The 22,130-nt window shown below is 51.6% G+C and overlaps 4 protein-coding genes across 4 annotated transcripts; 3 read left to right on the top strand and 1 right to left on the bottom strand.

The window, feature by feature from the left end:
• Positions 1-896: 896 nt before the first annotated feature.
• On the top strand, positions 897-2,723 carry SAPIO_CDS1421 (WD-repeat containing protein slp1; the record flags this gene model as incomplete). The annotated part of the gene is made up of 2 exons (XM_016784698.1): positions 897-2,532; positions 2,602-2,723. 2 exons carry the CDS (start codon positions 897-899, stop codon positions 2,721-2,723), a joined length of 1,758 nt encoding a protein of 585 aa, XP_016645814.1.
• Positions 2,724-3,779: 1,056 nt separating this feature from the next.
• SAPIO_CDS1420 (uncharacterized protein) lies at positions 3,780-5,441 on the top strand (the record flags this gene model as incomplete). Its single annotated transcript, XM_016784697.1, has 3 exons — positions 3,780-3,899; positions 4,424-5,259; positions 5,357-5,441. The coding sequence occupies 3 exons, from the start codon at positions 3,780-3,782 to the stop codon at positions 5,439-5,441; spliced, it is 1,041 nt and encodes a 346-aa protein (XP_016645813.1).
• A 10,295-nt stretch (positions 5,442-15,736) lies between these two features.
• On the top strand, positions 15,737-17,367 carry SAPIO_CDS1419 (uncharacterized protein; the record flags this gene model as incomplete). Its single annotated transcript, XM_016784696.1, has 7 exons — positions 15,737-15,750; positions 15,843-15,918; positions 15,986-16,194; positions 16,265-16,324; positions 16,377-16,586; positions 16,674-17,096; positions 17,208-17,367. The coding sequence occupies 7 exons, from the start codon at positions 15,737-15,739 to the stop codon at positions 17,365-17,367; spliced, it is 1,152 nt and encodes a 383-aa protein (XP_016645812.1).
• A 3,432-nt stretch (positions 17,368-20,799) lies between these two features.
• SAPIO_CDS1418 (uncharacterized protein) lies at positions 20,800-21,741 on the bottom strand (the record flags this gene model as incomplete). Its single annotated transcript, XM_016784695.1, has 3 exons — positions 20,800-21,061; positions 21,202-21,286; positions 21,495-21,741. The coding sequence occupies 3 exons, from the start codon at positions 21,739-21,741 to the stop codon at positions 20,800-20,802; spliced, it is 594 nt and encodes a 197-aa protein (XP_016645811.1).
• Positions 21,742-22,130: the final 389 nt, after the last annotated feature.

Genomic DNA, 22,130 nt, shown 5'->3' with positions numbered 1-22,130 from the left:
GTTATAGAACCATATTCCAGACGCGGTCACGAAGAGAGCTTGGATGCAGACTTAGAATTAGGTCCCTGAGTTTTGGAAGGCGGAGAGGGAGAAGACGGAAATTTGTGTGGAGTAAAAGTCAAAGTCATGCAACGCAGGCTCAACCCGCCATTTGAGACCATGCAGTGACCATTTGGCATGCGCTGAGGATATGACAATGGATGGAGGGACCAAGCCTCACGGATTTGCACAGGGAGAGAGCGAAAGTGGCGTTTAAAGTTGCAGGATGAAGTGTTTTGAATGCGCTTATTGGCTCCTTCCCCCTGCGCTGAGTGGGTCTCGAGAAAAGTAAGGAGCAGAATCCGATAATTAGCCGGCGTTGCACGTGAGGTGGAAGCGAAGGAGCAACCGTTGTCTGCTGGTTGCTGGGTTAGCTATGGTGGGGCATCAAAGTAAATAAAAGGAGCTGGAAGCCCTCGAGCTATTCAACCTCTCTCTCTCCCTTTCTCCATCAGAACACTCTACATCCCGCTTCCTCTCACACATCCTTCTCTTCCCGCTCTCCCCTAAGCTTGAAGCTTGTCACACATCTTCAAATCCAAAAAGTCTTTCTCAGAACGATTAAAAAGTCCATTAGATCTCTCCGCTGTTCATCGGCCGCTTGATCGCCCCACCGACTTCGAGGTCATTCTGCGCGAAGACTACCTCTTTCGACATATCGAACAGAAACTGACGACGATAGATACTAACCCAAAAATAACTTCCAGGAACCATTAACTTGAGTCTCTTGGAGCTCGTTCGATACTTCGGAGCTCTCAACCTCAAATTCACATCGCTGTCATCCCTCCATAGAGACGACTGACTTACACGATCCATTTGGAGATACCTGCACAGCGTTACCACATCGATTTATTAAGATGGCTACTGCAGCTGTTTCAACACCCGTCAAGTCCCACACTGGACTCTTTTCTTCTCGTACCGCTGGCGGACGCATGCCTCTCACCCCGTCCCCTCGGCAACGAACCTCCACGGCAGTCGACTCCTCCCCCTTCACCCCCGATAAGCAATCCAAGTCCATCTACAATGGCAATCTTGCGTCTCACTTTGCGAGGTCCAGCACCCATCGCGACTCGCCCAAGTCCAACATCGCCAGGGGAGTGAGCACTCCTCGCAAGGCTCTCGAGCTCGGCGTGTCTGATTTCGCCCTGACCGGAACCGGACTCGCCAAAACCCCTTCTAGTGCTAAGTCCAAGAAGGGAAGCCTAAGGCACAAGGCGAACAAGACGACCTTGACCTATGCTGCCGACAGGTTCATTCCCAACCGCGGTGCCAGCTCGGCGATCGCCAACGTTGGTTCTAGCAAACTTGACTTCGGCGAGAACAAGAGGCCCAAGAGCAACGGCAACGAGGGTTCATCCGTCCTTGCTTCTGCCACAGATGATGCCATCTCTGCCCTAGAGGGCCTATCCCTCAACGATGATGAGACCACCAGCTACTCTCGTCCTTCTCCCAACACTGTTGCCTACCAAGACTCCCTCGCCAACGCATGCGGTGTGAACCTCAATACCCGTATCCTCCAGTTCAAGCCAGCCCCCCCCGAGTCCTCTAAGCCCATTGACCTTCGCCAGCAGTACAACCGCCCTCTTAAGCCTGCCAATAGCTCTGCTCAGCTAAGGAGGCGCATTGCCACTGCTCCCGAGCGTGTCCTTGACGCTCCTGGTCTTATTGACGACTACTACCTCAATCTCCTTGACTGGAGCTCGGGCAACCAGGTTGCCATTGGTCTTGAACGCAACGTCTACGTTTGGTCGGCCGATGAGGGTAATGTTAGCTGCCTCCTTGAAACCAGCCCTGATACCTATATTAGCAGCGTCAAGTGGTCCGGTGATGGAGCTTATGTTGGCGTTGGTCTTGGAACCGGTGAGGTCCAGATCTGGGATGTCGCCGAGGGTATCAAGGTCCGAAGCATGTTTGGCCACGACACCCGTGTAGGCGTCATGGGCTGGAACAAGCACATCCTTTCCACTGGTGCCCGCAGTGGTCTTGTTTTCAACCACGACGTCCGCATTGCCGAGCACAAGGTTGCTGAGCTTGTTTCCCACACCTCCGAGGTCTGCGGCCTCGAGTGGAGGTCCGATGGTGCTCAGCTCGCTACTGGCGGCAACGACAACCTCGTCTCCATCTGGGATGCTCGATCCTTGGCTGTGCCCAAGTTCACCAAGACCAACCACAAGGCTGCCGTCAAGGCTCTGGCGTGGTGCCCCTGGAACATGAACCTCCTTGCCACCGGCGGCGGTTCATACGATCGCCACATTCACTTCTGGAACTCGACCTCGGGTGCCCGCGTCAACAGCATCGACACTGGCTCGCAAGTTACTAGCCTCCGATGGAGCCCCCATTATAGGGAGATTGTCAGCTCGAGCGGCTTCCCCGACAACTCCCTCAGCATCTGGAGCTACCCCACCCTGGTCCGCAATGTCGAGATCCCCGCTCACGAGAGCCGAGTCCTTCACAGCTGCCTCAGCCCTGACGGCCAGATGCTCGCCACTGCCGGTAAGTTTAAACCTGACATGACCATACTCCCCGGAACTCCAAAGAACATTGGAACTAACGAAGTAATAGCTGCCGACGAGAGCTTGAAGTTCTGGAAGATTTTCGAGAAGAAGGCCGGCGCCTCCTCCAGCTCTTCCTCCAGCGGATCCAGTGGCAAGGGCGAGATGACCAAGCAAATGTCCATCCGATAAACTCCACGATCATCAATCCATGATCACGTCCGGTAGGTATATCTCTTATTATTAAGGTACGGACAAATGGGATACCGGTCAGGGCAACGGTCGGGTTTTGATCTTCAGCGAGGCGTTGAGGAGTTCTTCCCGGCAAAGTCCAGAACGCAACAAGGACGGGGAACATTGTTTTGTTTTTGCTTTCCCTCCAAGATCGGGTTCCAGACAACGAACATAAATGGATTAGTTTGGTCATGAGTTTATGAGTATGATATCCAGGGAAGGACTTATTAAGTTGTACAAGCATCGATGATAGCATAGTTCACTCCAGAATGGACTGGGATTAATTAATACATGCATGGCCTTGATGGCCCACATGTGAACTTACAATTCACGGCGCCTATCAAGATGATAACATCTGTACGAGAATTACCGTTAAGAAGGTACAATAATTTTCTAGTTGAACAGTCATCAGGATGTTTAACTTGGAAATCGAAGGATGTCGATCGCTCCTGGAGTTTAGCGCAGGAGTCTAGGCGCTCTGGGGGCAAGTTCAAGCTCAGGATGACTAATCGGGCGCTGCATTCTGAGGTGATAGCCTTGTCGAAATCCAACAGACCCAGCGAACTCTCCCCACTACACACTCATAGGGCCAAACTCCACCATATCTCCCAAGCCGTCCATACTACACACTACGTCAAGACACACCCCGATTCTAAAGTCGCATCCCATTCCACGGTGACTACATTCCACCCAAGGCCAGTACGATTAAATACAACGGCTTGCAACACGCAGGATTCAATCCAGCCAGGGACGTGTGTGGCTTGGGAGCTCTCGACTTGGTAACCTTCAGATAGCAACAGAACACAACCCAGCGGTCACATTCCTCGACTGAAAGTGTGTGCGCCAGCGACGACAGCATACCTCGACGGAAGCTTTTCTCGCCTTGGACTCGCATCTCGTTCCTTCCCACCAACTTTCCCACTTGCCGCCCAACCACGCCTGGCGCCGCCTAAATAGCCCACATCCCGCCACCAACCTTGGTATCATCAGAAATCTATCGAAACGACCGTCGCAATGTCGAACACAGTGGTTGGAACGGTTTACGACCAAATAATCAAGGACGTCATTGAGAGCTCTCGAGTTGATTTCGAGGAGGGTGGCGTTGACGAGTCCGTTTTGGACGAGCTCCGAGATGTAGGTACTATTTCGTTAGTTTTTCTTACCCCTTCAACCTTCAGGAATGTGACCATGCCCGTCTGCCATCGCTTGGTCTAGATTGAGTTTCCTCTTGGAAAGTAAGAGTAGTTGTCTTGAGGGTCGATATATATGCGGGAGTGTGATCGCCTTGCAGCACGAATATTGAATATGGTGGTGAGGGCCGTCATCGCTCTGGGTCATCCTGGGCGGGTCGAGAACCACAGGAATTGGGGAGAACAAGGGGCTTGAGGGGGCGAGCCAGCATTATTTGGGTCTTTTTAAGCACAATTCCCCTCTCCCCCTCCTTGGTCCGGCTGCTGCCTGTTCCCACTCTTACTGCGTTTGATTGGTTCGCTTATTATGCCGCTTGCGGAACACACATTTTCTTCCTCAGGCTGTCACATTTCACTCTCACTCTCACCCTCGCTCACTTCATCAAGCCGCTTCTAAGACGAGGGGGCCCCGGTGTCATTTTGAATGCTCTCGATCGTATCTTGGTATACTAATCATGAATTTAATAGGGCTGGCAAAAGAAGCTTTCTCAACTCAGAGTTGCGGAATTCCCTTGGGATCCCAAGCCCGATGCAGTTGTCCCCCCTCCAGCTTCCCTCCCCAACGTTGGCAATGTCGCCTTCGCTCAACAACAACTAAGCCCTCAACCTGGCGCTCAAGCCTTACCCCTACCTGCTATTCCCGCTGCGGCGAATGGACAGCCTCTTCAAGGCGATGTCAAGATGGAGCCAGACATCAAGCAGGAGCCGGGTCTGCACCCCAACATGGTGCCTGGCATCCCCACGGATTCTCGAAGCGTCGCCGCCGCCCGTGCATCCCAAGCCCTCCAGAAGAACTACGGAAATAGGGCTACTAGTTCTATCAATGCTATACAGGCTGGGATGACGGCGCAGGCTCAAGGCCTCAATGGCCACAATGCCAATCCCCAGGGCTATCCGCAGAACCCGCCGGGACATCTGCCCATGCCCCAAACTGATGGAGCCGATGAGGCTCAAGTTGAAGGCGTCTTGATGAATCGGAATGCCGACGGCGAAATGGTCGAGATGGGGCGCTTCGATATCGACCGTATGCTGCATGAGCAGATAATGGCCAAGGCAAAGAGTATGGAAGGCGGAGGCTTCATGGTCCCCCTCCAAGAGGCCATCAAGCACCCGTCCAAGGTTCGAAGACAGAAGATGCCAGGCATTGCCCAGGTTGATGGAGAGGATGAGGATGACGAAGATGCGATAAACTCCGATCTCGATGACACTGACGATGACCGAGAGGACTCGGATGTGGATGATGATGGCCTTAGTCATATGATGCTCTGCATGTATGACAAGGTCCAGCGAGTCAGGAATAAGTGGTACGTTCCCTTTCTTGCCTTGATCAATATTGCAGACCCCATGATCGCATCCCCTTTTTTGAGTTGATTGAACTTTATGTGCTAATGATTCATACAGGAAGTGTACTCTCAAGGATGGTGTTCTTACTGTCAATGGCAAGGAATACCTTTTCCACAAGGCCACTGGCGAGTATGAGTGGTAGATGCAGATAAACCCACAAGAGCGCACTCTTCTACCTTCGTCGTTTGTTTCTCATCTTATCGGGTTTTCCCTTTTTTTGGTCCCTTATTTGAAACGGGTGTGGCCTTCTCCACGAGTTACACAAAAGGGAACGATGTATCCACGGATTCGGCTCTATGCCCCCCAGAAAGCGAAAGGAACGGATCTTTCTTTTTTCCAGTTTGCGGGCAACTACTGCCCGCGCTCTCTCGCCAATCTAACCGTCTCGGGGTCCATCGATGGGCCCGAAGAACTCGAGGCTGGGAAGAAGGATTGGGAGGAAGCATGTATGATATAACGAACACAACCAATGAATAGAACGGGAATTCGCGTTAGCAGATTCGGCCTGTAGTAGTACCCAGTAGCCTGGCACATACAACATAACGCATGATTGACATTGCCAAAAGAACATCGCTCTCTAAGTTCTCCTCCCCGTGGCTTTACCCCCCCCCCCCCTTTCACCCGGAAAAGACAGCATGGATGACACGGGAAAGAAACAACAAACGACCCCGGTATAGGATTTGTTTTTCACACAGAGGACAGAGGTTTACCCAGGGTCATGGCACCAAGAGCGGAGTGTCTGGTCCGCCTTCGGTACGATTCGGGCATCGCGAGTTACCAAGGACCTGCAGGTTAGACCCAATCGATGGGTGTGCGAAGCCAAATGAGAAGAAGCACACCTGACCCAAGCCTTCCGCACCTAACACGACTTTGCACTTATACGAATGCAGGGAGGAACAGGGAATCCTTGCGAGTTCACCACACCCACCTCTACCGAGTTACGTGGGCGGACCTGGCCCCCTTTTTCATCAACAGACCCGATCTTCTCTCCCCAGTTTAGATTAGAATCCTCGTGAACCCCCTTCCCCATCTTTCCTTCAAGGGGGTGTAAAGGCTCGGTTTACGGGGATCCCCGATGTCTTTTCTCTTTTATCATCCCTCGGGGGAACCATGGGCTATTTTGTCCCCTGCTGGCTTATTTAAACTCACATTCAACTCCCGCCCGAGCCGGTATCTCAAAATATCCCTGGTCAGTTTAATCCTACTCCTACGAAGTACATGAATATATCTCACCTCGTCTGCCCAACGTTGCATTTCTGCCCCAGTAAGAGCGGGAAGATCGGGAAAGGTGGAAGTAGAAAAACACTGGCCCTCCAAGCTGAGAATTTTCGTGAGCCAACATGTTTATTTTGATCGACCGCTAATTTCCGTCACTTATATTATTATTATTTTTACTATACGCGAAAGAAGAAGAAGAAAAAGGAAAATAATAACATCTCCTTCTTCGGTTAATGGCCCCAAAAGAGACCGCCTGGGGGGCGGGGGGCACAAGGTCGACATACCGGGTCATGACCGAACCCTCCCCCCTGCTATAATATGCAGTATTAATGGGCGACAGGTTGCAATGTTGCACCCGACGCACCTCTTCTCCCTCGCAACACGCAGCGCGACCCAGAAAAGGGAAGGGATGGGGGCCAGTCTCACAGTTCCCCCCTCCCTCCCCTCTTTTTGCTTTTGCTCGTGTTGTCCGCGACGCCCAGCAAAGGCGGTCGAGCTTTGCTTGAGAAAGGGGGTTTCGGGCCCGACAGTTTGGTTTACCCTGGTTGAAAAGTGGGTGCTGGCAAATCAATAGTTTAGATCAATCGAAGAGTACCAAGTACCAAGGTACTTGTACATAGGAAGTACTCAAATCAATCGAACTTCGTCCTCTCATGTCGGACTGTTTTCCTCTTTCCAGGTTTTCAGTTTATTACTGTTTAACATTGAAGTGTCCAAATCTTGATCCTTCTAATATCACTGCACCCATAAATAACATCAGCATTGGCTTCCAAAGCTGGAGATACAAAATCCAACTCATGTATATTCATCCATGTAAATTTCGTGTGCCACAAACGTCCAAGCATGATCTGAAGTCCTCTCTTTGCTGCATGGTGATGACGTCCTGTACTACTCTTGTCCTATGGTGCCTTCCTAATGCAAACTTGATGTTGTACGAAGTACCGAGGTAGTACTTTGTAATTGGACTCGCGTTTTTCGAGGCCAACCGAACCCGCCGTTCACTCCTGCACCTTCGCTCTTTCTCGTGCCGTCGTACTGCCGTGCTCAGCCCTCATACAGCTACCTGTTTTGGACTCGGACAATATATTGGCTGGGATTATTATATATCGCCGTATCACCGAGGTCCGGTAGTACGACATACGTGTCCGTGTTAAGGGAGACGAAGCTGCATCGCATCTGGGAGTATTTTCGTTTGGGGGGAATAATTCCGCAGACGCACCCCATCTACGACTTCCAAGGCCTGCCCAAACAGGGAACAATTTCAGTTTCCAAAAGTTCGCGGTTCGAAAACGACTAAGATGAACCCAAGGAACAGGCCTCACGATGTAACCTCCATAAAATGAAATGGCCACCATCATCCACGAAGGTCAGAAATGAAACGAAATCATATGCCGCCTGCGCCTCCTTCCTTTGCCCCTCGAACCAGCTGATCGGTTGGCATCCGGGGGCTGACCCGTGTCCCCCGGCCATTCTCGTTCTCCGGCAAGAACAAGTAGCGTAAGAACGTGGATGCAACCCAACCCTCCTTCATCCCCAGAACCCCCTCGCGGACCCGCCAGGTCACTCTGCCTAACCCAGAGAGTTGGTAACCGCAAATACCGCCAAGGAGGTCGACTGTGGGTGGTGCTACACCTGGCAAAGTGGACACGAAAGTGCCAACAACATTCAACCGACCATCACATCCATTAGTCCCGAGTGACACCTGACACGTTTTCCAGCCATACGGCCTCCACGCTAGGCCTATCGATTCTTTGTCCTCCCCCCCCCCCCCCCCAAAAAAAAACCACTTCGTGTTCTTCTCTGTTACTCACTGACGAGCGTGTTGGTCGGAACTGTAGGCCTACAGCTAAGATCGATGAATGCAGGTCGATGAATGCGGCAGAGATGGCTTAACCTCTGGTGGCCTGCTAAAACCCGATGTCGCGCTTGGCCGACTGGTTTTCGGGGTTACTAGGTTGGCCAGCGCCTTTTTTTTTTCGGAGAAGTACTTTTTTCGTTCTCACCCCTATCCCTCTAGGCAGTTCTATCCCGGCGTCTTTTCTGAGTTGGCTGGGCATGAATCAGTCCATCTTCACAGCCTAGATCAACAAGGTTTCCGGAGCTTCTCAACCTGCTCCGCTAACAGTCGCCCAGGGTTTATCGCTGGCCCAATAAGACCGATGATCCATACCTAACACAGCTGGCTTCTGACACCATTACACCGTCTATTACGCGACCCGGAATACTGACATTTCCCCACCATGTCCTCTTCCTGAGAAACCCCCCCCCCCCTTTTTACCAAAAAAGCTCGAGGGTCACCCAATAATGGTCTATCGACAGGTCGGCGGAGATGGTTAGCCCTGATGCCAAGTCCTGTGATTAACTTCGCTCCATAAGTAGTAATTGCCGCAGCGTAGATTTGGTGGTGGTGCGAGGCATTATTGTCCAGATTCGACTTTGGTATTCGAGCAGCGCTATGTGCCGCGGGCGATTCGGCGAATTCCAAGGCAAAGAGATGGTGTGGCACTAAATCCGGCACGGCCGCCATCATGGGATATCTTTTGTAATAACAGAGGATTATTTTCTTGTATGGTGTGACCGGGAAGCCGCTTTAATGAGGTTCAGTCCAAATCATGTTCCAATGCATCCTCATGCACCTCTAGCTTGGTTCGAATCTTACCCTATCAATCTGTGCGACCAATGCGTGGAACAGCCCGCCCTCCAACAACGAATCCTTCTGGACGGATCGGGACCCCAAGAATGACTGAGGGGGCACAAGAACTATTAAGCGCCCACCCAGTCGAGAGTCCAATAGCGCCTGACGCTCGATGAGGTACAGTGACAGGAAGCAGGTTCTCTTTGACCTCCTCTGCGTCCGGATGAAAAGTTGGGTGTCCCACATGGATAAGCGACCATCAGACCATGGTGACATGGTCCGTCACCGCCAGATTGGGGCCTTGAAGGAGACTATCCAGATAAGTGCTAGCCACCTTCATCCATTGAGGTCGGGATGCATAACCAGGGTTCTGAATTCTGAATGGCTGAAGTGTGCCCGAGAACATCCCTGCGTGAGGAGCATCTTGGCTGTCCGACCAGTTAGCATTGAGGAGTAAATTGATGGTACCGTTGGTCGAGAGCGTGCAGCTCTAGCATCATGGTGGGATTATTGTCGGCTGTCATCCACCCTATTCTTAGTGGCGACCCTCGCTAAAGTCGCTTATGTTCGTCGTCCCATGCAGTTGATGCTGTTCGATCGACTCAAAAGCAAGTCATCCGTTGACCGACTTAAGTTACAAGGAGAGCTTTGGCTTCCCCGACCCTCCCTAGATATCCGAAAAGGGTTGGGGGTATATTAATTAATGCCTATTGCGATGTAACGATTGATTACTGCGCTCAGATGGAAAATGGAAAATGGAAAATGGTGTGCAAGACTTGGCAGGATTGATGCTGGAAGACAAGTAGTTATACTTCCTGGCTGCACTGGTCCCGACAGACTGGGTCAGGCTATTCCTCTTCAGAGTCCTTCCAATAAAACGACCCGGCTCGCTAAAGTGGCGGCTGCAGGATTCAAACCACATGCGCAATTCGAAGGAAGGAACCCAGAGCCATTTACTGGAAATGGGGGGAAGGATTTTTCTGCGTTCTGTCTATGGGACACAAACCTCGGCTTTACTTGTAATGTACGAAGTGGCCTCGTACAGTCGAGTGTCCTCCTGTACTCTGATCTTCGGGGATATATCAAATATATTTTCCTGCTCTCGCTACTTTGTCGCGGATTTTGACGGGCGTCGGTGTTGTATATCAGACATCATCTCCACTGACGGATGACAGTTGCTGCCAAGGTTTATGCCGAACGTTATTCCCTGCAAAGTACACTGGGAGAAGGGAACATTGAAGGGAAGAAGACGGTGTAATTGAGATCAATTATAGTGACGGCAAAAGTCCTACACGTCACATTGGTGTACCCCACTCCACCGTCCAAGGCGATGCAAATTGATACACCCCGAAGAACCGCAAGCGATGGCTCCTCACACCTAACATCTTAAAGTGTGAGGCGCATCCGTATCCGTAGATATCAACGATTTTGTCTTGGGGATCGTCCTCGACCTTCCGTTTCTGCCTCGCCAGTTAAATCAGCTTTCAACCACGGTTCACTGTCACACCAAGGCTTATCACTTCGATAGGTGGAGGTACTTGTAAGTGGTATCCACCGCTGCTCTCCTTGCCAGAGCTTCTTACTTATACTACGACGCACAGCTCCACGAATGCAGCATTCAAATCTACGGAGTAGTACTTGGTCCCCCCCCTGTAATTCTGGCCCCTTGTCATGTACCACCCACTTACCGGTCCCTACAGCCTACAACGTGATGTTGAGGAAGGACATCGCTAAGACTACAATCACTGCTCAGGGCGCGCTTACGGGGTATTTTGAGTCTTATGATATTCTCCAGGGGCCTTGTTCAGTGGCGACTTTAACCTGACAAGGGGCCATTATTTACCCCAGCTACTGCGTACAGTATTGGAAATGTTAATCTACATTTAATACTACTTCGTAGGTGATGACCACCCCCCATTTGATGGCGAACCCACGGCCAACGCCAAGATTGGAACAAAACACTCACATTGTCCGTCCTCTGAGTTTGGCTTAGGGACAAGCAAGGGTCTTCCAAGAAGAGAGCGCTACCCACCAGGCCGGGCTAACCAGAAGTGGTGACGATTGGACAACAATTAACAGCCGGGGGACGGGTCGGGACGCTAGTCGGAAATGAACAAACGAAGCTGGAATGAGGAGGTGGCAAAATCCCAAAAAAAGCCTTGTCGCCGTCGTCCGTCCGACCCAGCCGTCTGGTTGTTTGAGCCCTGGTCCAATACCTCGGGTTTCTTTCAAGGAGTACATAGTGTACACTACTTCTACTAAGTACCTCGTACACCGTCCACCCACACCCGGACAGCTGAGACGGCGTCTCCTCAATGGTATTCAAATCGATCTCAGGTCGCGATTGGTAATGAGTGCCTCTGGTTGAGCGCACTATTGGACGACATCTTACATCAGACACGCATGAATTGGCTAGGCCAGTCTGCCAACTTGCCGTCCCTGGTTAGGGAGGAGCGGTGACCACAAGAGCAATACGATTACAACGTGTTGGTCCCTCATCCAGACTTCGTCGTGTTCCTTTCTTCCGTTGTCACTGGAGCCTGTTGTTTCTTTGGGGGTGGGGATGCGAAATTAGTCATATAGTAACCGATGCTATAGGGCCAGGGCTGGAGTCGAACGTATGAAGTACTTATCCAAGGCTGCGCCAATGAACACTGTGTGAACACTGTATTTTTCACTGCTTCTTTCATTGTTCTACGGATTCGACTCGGAGCCTTGGTGTGGGTATCACCAGATGAAGCTGTGCGGATTAAAATGGGAACTGTTGTTGCCGACAGAGCTTTCTTCCCCCCTCACCACTCTCACATCGCTGATGTTTATCTTTTTTTCATGCCAGGTGTAGGCATGAGAATAAGGAACGAACGACTATATTACGCGTCGATGTTGTCTCTTGAATGCCCCGCAGTGTGTGTTGAGTGGCAGAGTGTCGACGACGATACTTCGTACCGGCAAGGCCTTGGGCTGTCAGGTACTTCGTACTTCGCCATCGCCCGGTACCTGTGCCTCAGTGCAATCATACGAAGTATATAAAAGATCTGGAGGACGAAGTAAGCTCTATAAGTTGAAAAACCTAGGGATAGTTGGGGAATGATGGTCATTTCGCTCTTTCGTCCTTCAAAATACATGCAACAAGGATTGTACACCTTAAATGAGAAGAATTACTCTGCTGATACTTATTACCGCAGGTTCTACCTTTGTACAGGGTAGTACACCACCACTTCTTAGAAAATGATTCGGAGCGGCAAGTGCATCCCCTGCCGTATTGAGCGTTAATCTAGGATTGCCGGTCACCCCTAGGCTTTCTCTGTTCTCATCGGAACCGTCATCTGCAACCGGGCATGGATGCCTCATCACTGGCATGAGAGCCTGCTTTGCCGTCGTTCAGAGCCGCCAAATAACACACCGAACTTGTACTTCGTAATGAAGTACCTGACTGTATACACACAGTACGTACGAAGTAGAGTGTAGTAGTTCACCTTCCCACCCACCATACCGGTCAATGGGCTTTCTTTCCTTCATACTTCAGACATTTATCGAAGGAGGCAAGAGGGACTGCGTCTGCGTTGCCCTGCCCTGGATGGACCTGCCCCACCTAGACGCACATGCAGGAGCTGCACCGCGGCACCATCGAATACAAGTACAATTGACGGGACAGTGGACTGGACAGACTTGTTGAATTGGCAATTGTGCTTCGGACCAAGACTGTACCTATACAATTTTATTCACACTAATTAGGTTCTGAAAATACTGGTCCTTCCCCCGATGTTACTGGGGTTGACAAAAATCCCAGCCGAGTATAATCCGCTGATTGCGCGCCTTAGTGGCAGAACAGGCATGCGTGATGCAGCCCTGGCAGTCTGAGGCCTGCTTGAATTGGATTGCGGGATCACTAGATTGCCAGCCGAGCTCGGTAATGAATGGAACATTGAACCTTGCGCAAATCGAAACTACCACACCCTTACCCTACGAGGAGCCACCACAGATTGACAATCCCGCTTGCTGGTTGCTCGCATCAAATGCATCGAAAAGACGACGTTCAAATTACAAGTCTTCCGTCGTTGGACGACCCCAGTCCAATGCGAGGTACGAAGTACATACATCCCAAACCCGTCAGCACATCAAGTACGAAACGTACGCGACAACTCCCTCGCTTCCTCCAGTGTTCGGTTTCACGCATGATTCTCCAAAACCCAAGGGTGTGTGGAACATCTAGTACCATCATACTGCAGAGGACTCGATCGTCTCGGCCACATACCCATTCAATGCCCCTTTCATCCTGGCAGGGACATCGATCGGATGGGAGAGGGTGTATTCGCATTCGAGCGTAGTACATCAAATTGATTGATGTAGCTTGAGTTCGAGGTTCCAAGTTGCTGTTGCAATGTTAGCAACGGTACCCCCAAAAGTTAAGTGAAGGAGCGACTGTACTTCCTTCTCCTGGTGGTGCGGCTTGCCTTACCCCCATCTCCCACCTGCCTGGCCAGCAATACCCCGTCCCCCGTCCCCCGTCCCTTCCTATCAATAGTGTAGCAGTGGAGTGTACTCACGTCGTGCCCAAAGTAATATTTGTGCCGTTATTTCGTACTTTCTTATACTACCACGCTGGCGTTTGTCAGGAAAAACAGCAGTAAACCAACTGCTCTACTTTCGGTACGTACTCTACTCACGTACTTGTCGCGCACATTTGATCCTGGTTGCACGCACCTTGCACCTGCCGTAGCTTTTGCCAAGTTCAATGTTCCCTTCTCCCTCCAGAGAATTTGCTTCAACACGGTGGACAAGAAAAATTTCGGCCAGACCTCCCAAGCTCGAGTTTCGCTCCCTTTGCTCTCCTCCGTCCAGATTCGCTTTACACCTCCCACCCCCCCAATTACTGACGACGTCGATATTCTACTATATATCATGACCACCCTCTTGTCTCTATCTCGTGCAGATTTTCACTCATCTCAGTTGCTCTCTGCCTCTCATTCTTCGAAAACCTTCCCGCCCATCAATCGATTTCACCAACACCCTCCGCAGCCCCGAAATTGACCAATGCGAGGCGATGCCTATTATTTGCTGTTATTGACGGACCTTCCCCCAGCATCTTCTACTCTCGCACTCACGCCCACACTCGCAAGAGATTATTGCCTTGCCTGCTGCCCGCCTGCACCCCTACTTCCTTCGGACTACTACTATGCTAGTTAGAGCCGTCTCCTTTTAGCTCGTCGTTTACTTGATTTCGTCAACGGTATTGCCGACACCCTCCTCCCTACAGGCTGGCTGTCGCGCCGTTCATCCTCTGTGTGCTTTGTACCGTTCTCCTCCTCTTGTGCCACTGCCTCGTGTCATTGTCCCATTGTCCCCCGAGGCTACCTTCGCCAGACGCCTCCTTTCGCATTGAGCATCCTCGACTCCTGTGGCTGTTTGGCAGTCGAAAATCTGTAAGTCACGACCACCACAACCGCTGCCCTTAGAGCAATGCACTATATCTAGCACTAAGTCGCGGAGCGCGCGCCGCGCCTCCCTTCGCCTCTCCCTTGACTTCCCGTCCCACTTCCCACCTTTTATCCCTAATGTACTAGGCTTCGCAGTGTCTACGTTGTGTAACAAATCATGGCTACATTTGATACCGGTGGGGGCTACGGCAATTGAACGGTTCTGTTGCATGTCATTGGTTCATTTGTCTTGCATACGAGTGTAGCGGATAGCTGAATCAGGCACTGCTTGGTCCCTTCATTCTCATCTCTATATCATACCTCTCTGGGCGCGGCGGTCTATTGTGAGACGCTGGACCTGGCCAAACCCGGCCCAGTCCAGCCCATTCTCTGCCGGGGACATGGGAGAAGCAAGAACGCGAGACGCAATATGCATGCTGGGCGACGGGCGAAGATCAAGGGCCATGCTGCAGCGCCAGAAAACCATCCACCAAGGGCCTGCACCGTCTCTGCGCATTGTTCGTTCAATCGCCCTGCATCTTGCCCAGTCGAGCAAGTTTGCCGAGCAATGGTAGTGCAGGATACCGCCATGCTCAATTGTATCATATGGAATACAAGCGTTGACCTGTTTACATGCGATCTGTCTGGCGCGCACTCTTTATTCCCGCTCCTCCCCCGCCCCTTCATGCGTTTCAAGCGCGTTGTTGTCTTGGGGTCCCGGCCTTTATTGTGCAGCTCCACATCCACAACCGACTGACTTGGCATCAGACTTACCACGGCCAAGTGGCCCTCGAGTACTGAGGTACGCGGCCGCTCTTCGGGACCCCGTTAATCTTCTGACCACTGAAATGTGGCCCTCCCCCCGTACAAGATTTAAGCTGCCCTACGAAACCTCTTGCACCTCAATCTGTTCCTTCCCATCACTCCGCTCACGTCTCTGCGCTTTATAGCAGCCCTCCTGACCTGGTATATATAGCACCGACGACTAATCACGAAACAGACCTTACTCTTGTTCACCACGGCGACTGCCAACTCTATTTGTCTCCTATCTCCCAGTGCTTGTCCTCGAGGCCACGAGCCTCTTTAACTCGACGGCCTAGCTAGACTTTGGAGAGAGAGAGAGAGCTGCCATTCCCCACCAGCGCAAGTATTGGTTCCTGAAGCGCCATGTCGAAGGCTCCGTATGTCTCATAACCAATGATCACGTTAACAGTGCTGGCTGCCGTGACGCGAATCCAAGAGGTGGCTATTATCTAACTGACGAGATTCTTAGGGAACCGCCTCGCCGTGTTTTCATGGAGCATGGCCGTGAATATGGCTACTACGACTACCTGTTCCCTTGCGACCAGGTGTGGCTTGCCTATCCCCCGGCCCATCCGTATAGGATTTGCTTGTTTGCTAATCAATGCCCTGCAGCTTGAGGAGGATAAGCTCGATATCTTCCACCACGCGATCCTCGAAGCCCAGCAGAACAAGCTGTATAAAGCTCCTGTCTACTTCAGACATAGATCCGAACCATTGCCGTCAAGCAAAGATGGCGAGGCTAAGACGTTTCCGAGAAGAGCTGGACGGCAGGTCCTAGATTTAGGAACTGGAACTGGGTTGTGGGCTATGTCTATGGCCGAGTGAGTTCATATCTCTCCTGTAGAAGGCAGTTCTTGAGGCTGACGACGCTAAACTGTCTCTTCCAACTAGAGAGTATCCCGATTCTTTGGTATTTGGCGTGGACTTTTATGACTTCCTTCAGCCCCGCGAGTAAGTTGCCCTTGAAGAAGTATGGCAGCGACGTCAATCTAATAATCTTAAGAATTCTGAAAACGACGTACTTTTGTGGGCATGTCAACATCGAGCAGAATTGGGAACCACTCTACCACTTTGTTGATTGGGCTATTCAAAAACGGAGAACGGAAGGTAACCCCAAGCCTGAAATCGACAAAACAAACTGGGACTTGATCTATGTCCGGATGATGAACGGCTCGATCAAAGACTGGCCGGCTCTTTACAGGAAGATTTACAAGTAAGTTCATCCCAGCAGCTTCATCGAGACCGCTACCATCGCCCTAGACAAGCTGGGATTCGCGCGTGCTGACACTGAGACGTATAGTCATCTCACTCCTGGCTTCGGCTGCGTCGAACTCGTAGAGATAGACTGGACCCCGCGGTCGGACGATGATACACTGCCTCGGAATTCGAATTTCGAGAAATGGGTCGGCCTGCTTCACAAGGCGATGGACAGGGCCGGACGGAGTTTGAGAATCAACCCGAACACAAAGAATTTACTTCGCGAGGCCGGTTTCGTCGATGTTGAGGAAAGTACTGTGAAACTTTACCACAATCCTTGGAACCGCGGCGGACACACTGAGCAAGTCGGGAGGTGGTTTAATCTTGGACTTACCCACGGTCTCCAGGGTCTAAGTTTATCTCCTCTAACAAGGATTCTCAATATGCGGGAGAGCGAAGTGAACGAGCTCGTGGGAAAAGTCCGGCATGAAACATGTCTTCTCAAGCACCACGGATATTGCAATCTGTAAGTTCTCATTCATACGCCAGCCTCCTCCCGCCCCATACACAGCAACAAGGTCAAAATCAAGTGGGCTGACATCCTCTTTCCTTTCTCCTTTCTTTTTCAACTTAACAGCCATATCTGGACTGCTCGGCGACCTGCCGAACCAACAGGCTCGACGAGCCACGCCACCTCAAACCCCACAAGTAGCCATACCGGCAACAATGGCCCAAGCAATATTCCGAATGCCACGGCAAGTAGTAGCTCGAGCGGCGCCGGCAAGAAGAGCCAATAGGTATAGCAAGGGTGGCGGGATGGTAGAAGTGCCAACCAACAGCAGCAAGCGGTCGCAGAACAGGCCTTCAGCAATTCTCAGAGTCCATACTATCACGCATGCTAAGTTTGACCTCGACAGGCTGCAACCGTGTAGCCGGCCTCCGGCGTACCTTGCTTATTAGGGGTACCTCCCGGTAGACGAGGGCAAAATGTGGAAGTCTTCGGCGCGGTGTTGGCAAAACAATCAAGGCTACCTTGGGCTGCCCTCTGCAAATCCCGGGCCAAACGAAAGTACCCTCCACGACGCTGACGCCTTCGCAGCTAGCTTGGGACAACCTAGGTGCAGGTCATTCCAAGACCCAACACTCAATGAATATGCAAGAATCTCCACGTCACTGCGGCCAAGAAGGGCTTGTCCTGTTGACACTCCCCCTCACCCCCGGACCATTGTGGGGACAATCACGACCAACTGCATAATTATGGTCAATTGATTTCTTAGCAACCTAGCGCCTCCTTCACTTGCCCCCACTCCTCCCAATTCCCAGAGCCTGCTGGCGCTTTCCCCCCTCCAACTTGTTGACGGGGCAATCTAATTTTTCATCAGTGCTCGCAAGAAGGCCGGCTGCCGGCGCCTTACCCCGGGGCTCTCTTTCGGCTTGGGCATAGAGCATGCCCTACGTGGTAACGGTCCATGGGCAATCTCGGCCATGCTTGGCCCGTTCATATTGGGCATTCAGTCAGCTTTAGTAAAAACATCGCTGGAGGCTCACTTCGCATGGCCCATTACCGCTTACCGATGATGGCCCGGGCTAACTGGCCACCTATCCACTTGAGGCGTCTAACACGGCTGCGACATGGGTAGGGAAGAGTATACCTGGTGGGCGACAGAACATGGGCAGCGGCTCCCTGCATGAGCAGAAAAAGCAATGGGGGTCTTACTACAGAATCTGCGAGGGACGATGGTCTGGCCTCCACCATCTTGGTCGTGATGTGTGCCTAGTGTACTTACTCTGTCTATCTAACCCATTTGTTATCCTTGTTTCGTCTTCAGTTTATTGTTATTGCGTTCAGCATGTTACGGCGAGAATGTTGTGTTCCAGGCGGTCGTCACTTCTATGCCATGCTTTATACGAGGTGGAGGGGGAGGGGTGGAATATCAGGCAAGGGATATACGAATTGTCATGGACTGTGATGAGGCTGTTTTATAGATACAAAAGAAGTTGGGTATGGCATGGTTTTGGATAAAGTGAACATTACTTTGGGGTTTCGTTGAGTTTATTCTTGTTGATCAGATCTGGCATGTCTTCTTCTTGATCGGGAGGTAAGGTCGAGATGAAGGCCAACATGGTTTGGTATGAGATGGGGTCATGTTGGGGGTGGTCACCATGCAGCATGTCCAGTGCGTTTCGACGAAATCAAGCGCGGTCTCACTCGGCTGTCTAGGCCGTGTGCGAGGCCTACTTTTATAGGTTTCGACACGCGCGAGCGTGAGTGCACACTACACACCCATGTATACGCGAGGCCAGGCCGGTTGTGCCCTCGAGATCACCCCTGCGGGATCTTCGTCCAGAGCCCGGGGGTGGGGTGGGGTGGTTGTTGGCCACGGGGCGGGCCGACCTCGACGACAATTTGTATTAATCATTATTCACTATGCCGGTTTGCTTGAGAAGGGTAGTCTTACATCAAAGCATTATAAGTCTGTTGGTTCGAGGATATGATGATATGGGATCAACGAGTGGAGAGAAAAGAGAAAAACAAAAAAGCACGGTCCATCGTCATGCCCCGGTTGATTCTCGAAATGCAATGCACAACGGACCAACACATTATTCTACGTGGACAGGAGAGTGTCGACTTGTTTGTCACGATTTGCCTGATCTGCCTATTTTTTCTTCTAACTTCTTGAGGAGTGTGCCCGATCACACACCCTTTTTCTCCCCTCCTTCCCCCGCCACCCCTTAGAGATTTGGGGGCCCTCGTGTTTGTTCTTCATGTACGTGACGAGGCAAGGTCAGTCACAATTTTTTATCAAGTTGGTTATGCAACCAAGGAAGGGCGTTCTAATGTTGTTGTTGTTGTTTTTTTGACACAACGAGGGGCAGGGAAGGGAGAAAAGTGCGTAGGCAGTACTGAGGTATGTCTGCAATAACATTTCTCTCGACCCCGGGCCGGGAACCCGTTGGCGATACAGACATCACGGCCTGCAGGGGGCGAGGAGGAGAGAGCGTAGCGCATATTGAAGAAAACATGGCATGAATTATCGATTTCACCCTTTTTGGTCTTTTTACTTCCTTTTTTTTTTCTGGTTTTTATTCTGGACAACGAATGTTTGTCTCGCTGCATCGCTGCGGCGCGGGTTTCTCAAGTGAGGAATGGCGATGTATGATGGCCGCAGGGTTGTGATAAGTCAAGAGGGAGGAACTGTGTTTGGATAGTGTTTTGGCTATTGAGAAGTGTGTGCTTGCATATACTTTTCATGCTCGGTTCGAAAAGGGAAGGACCTTTTTCGGTTCCCCCCTCGCTGCAATGCGAGTAAGGTGCGCACGAAGATGTTGTGGTGATGACAGGCTTTTTTTTTGGGGGGGGGGGGGGGGGGGGGCGAAGCTGTGGTGGTGATGGCATCAATACGGAGTGAAATGGATGGGAGAGGGAGGGGCAATGGCTGGAATATCGATTCGCATTGCTGCAAGAAGCAAACAAGGTCCACGGTGGAATGAGGATGATGAGCTCCTCGTAACACCCGAGCCTCCCAAAGAGTAAGTGGATGTTGTCGAGGTCTCCTGCGTCCACGAGCATGCGGGGGTACCGGGTAAGCAGCCTCCCACTTCCTAGACGAGGCGAGGCATCTAATAGTCAACACGGGGGTTATGCTCCGTCGCATTGATGATTCCCCGAGTCTCCAATCACGGTCGTACAAAGAGCCGAAAAAAGATGAAATGAAGGTTACGTTTCGAGAGGGCGTCCTCGTTGGAGAGGACAAGTAAATTGTTTCTGATGTACAAGTTTTCTAAACAGACTAAAACCACAAAAAAAGGCTGGTGGGGAAAAAAGCACCCGGACTACAGCGTGGAACCGTCGATTCGAAGTGAGCACAGGGAAGCGAGAAGGCTATCTGTCCTGCTCGCTTGTACTTCTTCCTCTCCTCGCGGCTCACGGACTGCCCGACCCGGCTACTGTTCAACCCCGTACTTTCTCTATCCCAGGTTGATTCCATTGACCCCCAAGTCCTTCTCCCAATGTATCGACGCAGTAGTAAACAAAGGAAATCCGAGTTCTTTAAGGGCAAAAAAATGGCGTTCCGAGTAAAAAAGAAAGATGCCTTCCTTCTTCTATCAAGCAGATCGGAAACCGCCGTCGTTTTATCCACATTACCAACACAACATTTTGATCCGTCCCCCGTCAACTGCCGCCTAGCTTTCTCCTCGTCCACTAACCCTTATGTTTCGTAGCAGGTTTAGTGGTGGGCGGCGGCAGGCTCACCGTGGTATCCGACAAGCTTGAATCGGCCGATTATCTCTCCGACAGTGAAGAACCCGAGGCACTCGGCAAGGACGACACCGCCGGCGGCGAGCTGGGCGTTGCTGATGCCGGGGATGTAGCCGGCGGGCTTCTGGGCGCCGGACTTGACGGTCTGGGCTACGGTGTCGGCGATCTTGCTGGGCTGTCGGATGCTTTGCCAAGCGCTCTCGTAGAAGGACTGGAAGGTGGCGGCGGAGCTGTGATATGCTCGTTAGTGTTTTTGTTTCGGGGGAGACCTTTTCTTCCGTTTCCCGGCCGCGGATTTTTTTTTTTGTCGTAAAGTTTTGCGCTGGTGTATGGTGTATCGGTAGGAAGTGTGGGGCGATCAGGTACTTACGGAGGAGACATCTTCTGGCCCCTGAAGACGATCTTGGCGACTTCGGCGGCGACCTTGGAGTAGTAGACGACGAAGGGAGTTTGCCCTAGACAAAAGGGAAAGTGTTGTTAGCGCCAGCTCACCCAATGTTGTGGTCAATTTCGTCGTGATCCCTCTTCCATTTCTTCCCGATCCAACATCTTATCACCACTCCAACCAAATCACGTCATCGAACCCTCTCGCGCCACCGAAAGAAAAAAAGGCAAAGAAAGCCCGGTAGAAACCCCAATAACAAAGACAAGAAAAACACATACTCTCAAGGAAGTTGACGACCTTGCCCGTCCTTCCGCCAACCTTGCCCAGAGCACCAGCAACACCCTTCGCCGCGCCGCTAATAGCGGGACCGGCGGCGCTCGTCACGCGCGAAAGACCCTGCGCGGCCTTGCTCGCAGCATCCTTAGCAGCCTCGGTGGCCTTCTCGGTCGTCGTGGATTGGAAGCGAGCGGGCGTGAAGGGGGTAGTGCGGCGCACCGAGGCGCGGACAACCGATCGGCTGAGCATTGTGTCGGTGCTTATCGGTGTGTGGTGAGAAGGAAAATAAAAAATTACGACTGAGTGGGGTTGGGATTATTCGAGCAAAAAGCGGACGAATAAATCGGAAGGGGGTTAGGAGGGTCGTAGTAACACCAATTGATGGGGTTTGAGGCGAATTGGCGGCTCCCTTTGGCAATGGATATCGTCGTTTTTCGGGGTTCTCGAGAGGGATAAAGAGCAAAAGGAAAAAAAATATTAGCTGTTCTGACCTCGGAAGATGTTGGAGGTTTGGGAGGACCGGGTGAATTGGGGCTAAGCCGGATTCGGACGGGAATCGGAGAGATGGATGGCATGTCACCTGAGGACGGCTGGCACCAGCCGACAAGGCACGAAACTTTTCCGGGATGCGGGATGTG

Source organism: Scedosporium apiospermum (genome assembly GCF_000732125.1).
Source record: "Scedosporium apiospermum strain IHEM 14462 chromosome Unknown SEQ_SAPIO_0055, whole genome shotgun sequence".
Lineage (NCBI taxonomy): Eukaryota > Fungi > Ascomycota > Sordariomycetes > Microascales > Microascaceae > Scedosporium > Scedosporium apiospermum.
The sequence above is the reverse complement of the archived record's forward strand: the minus strand, read 5'-3'. Positions and strand labels throughout refer to the sequence as shown.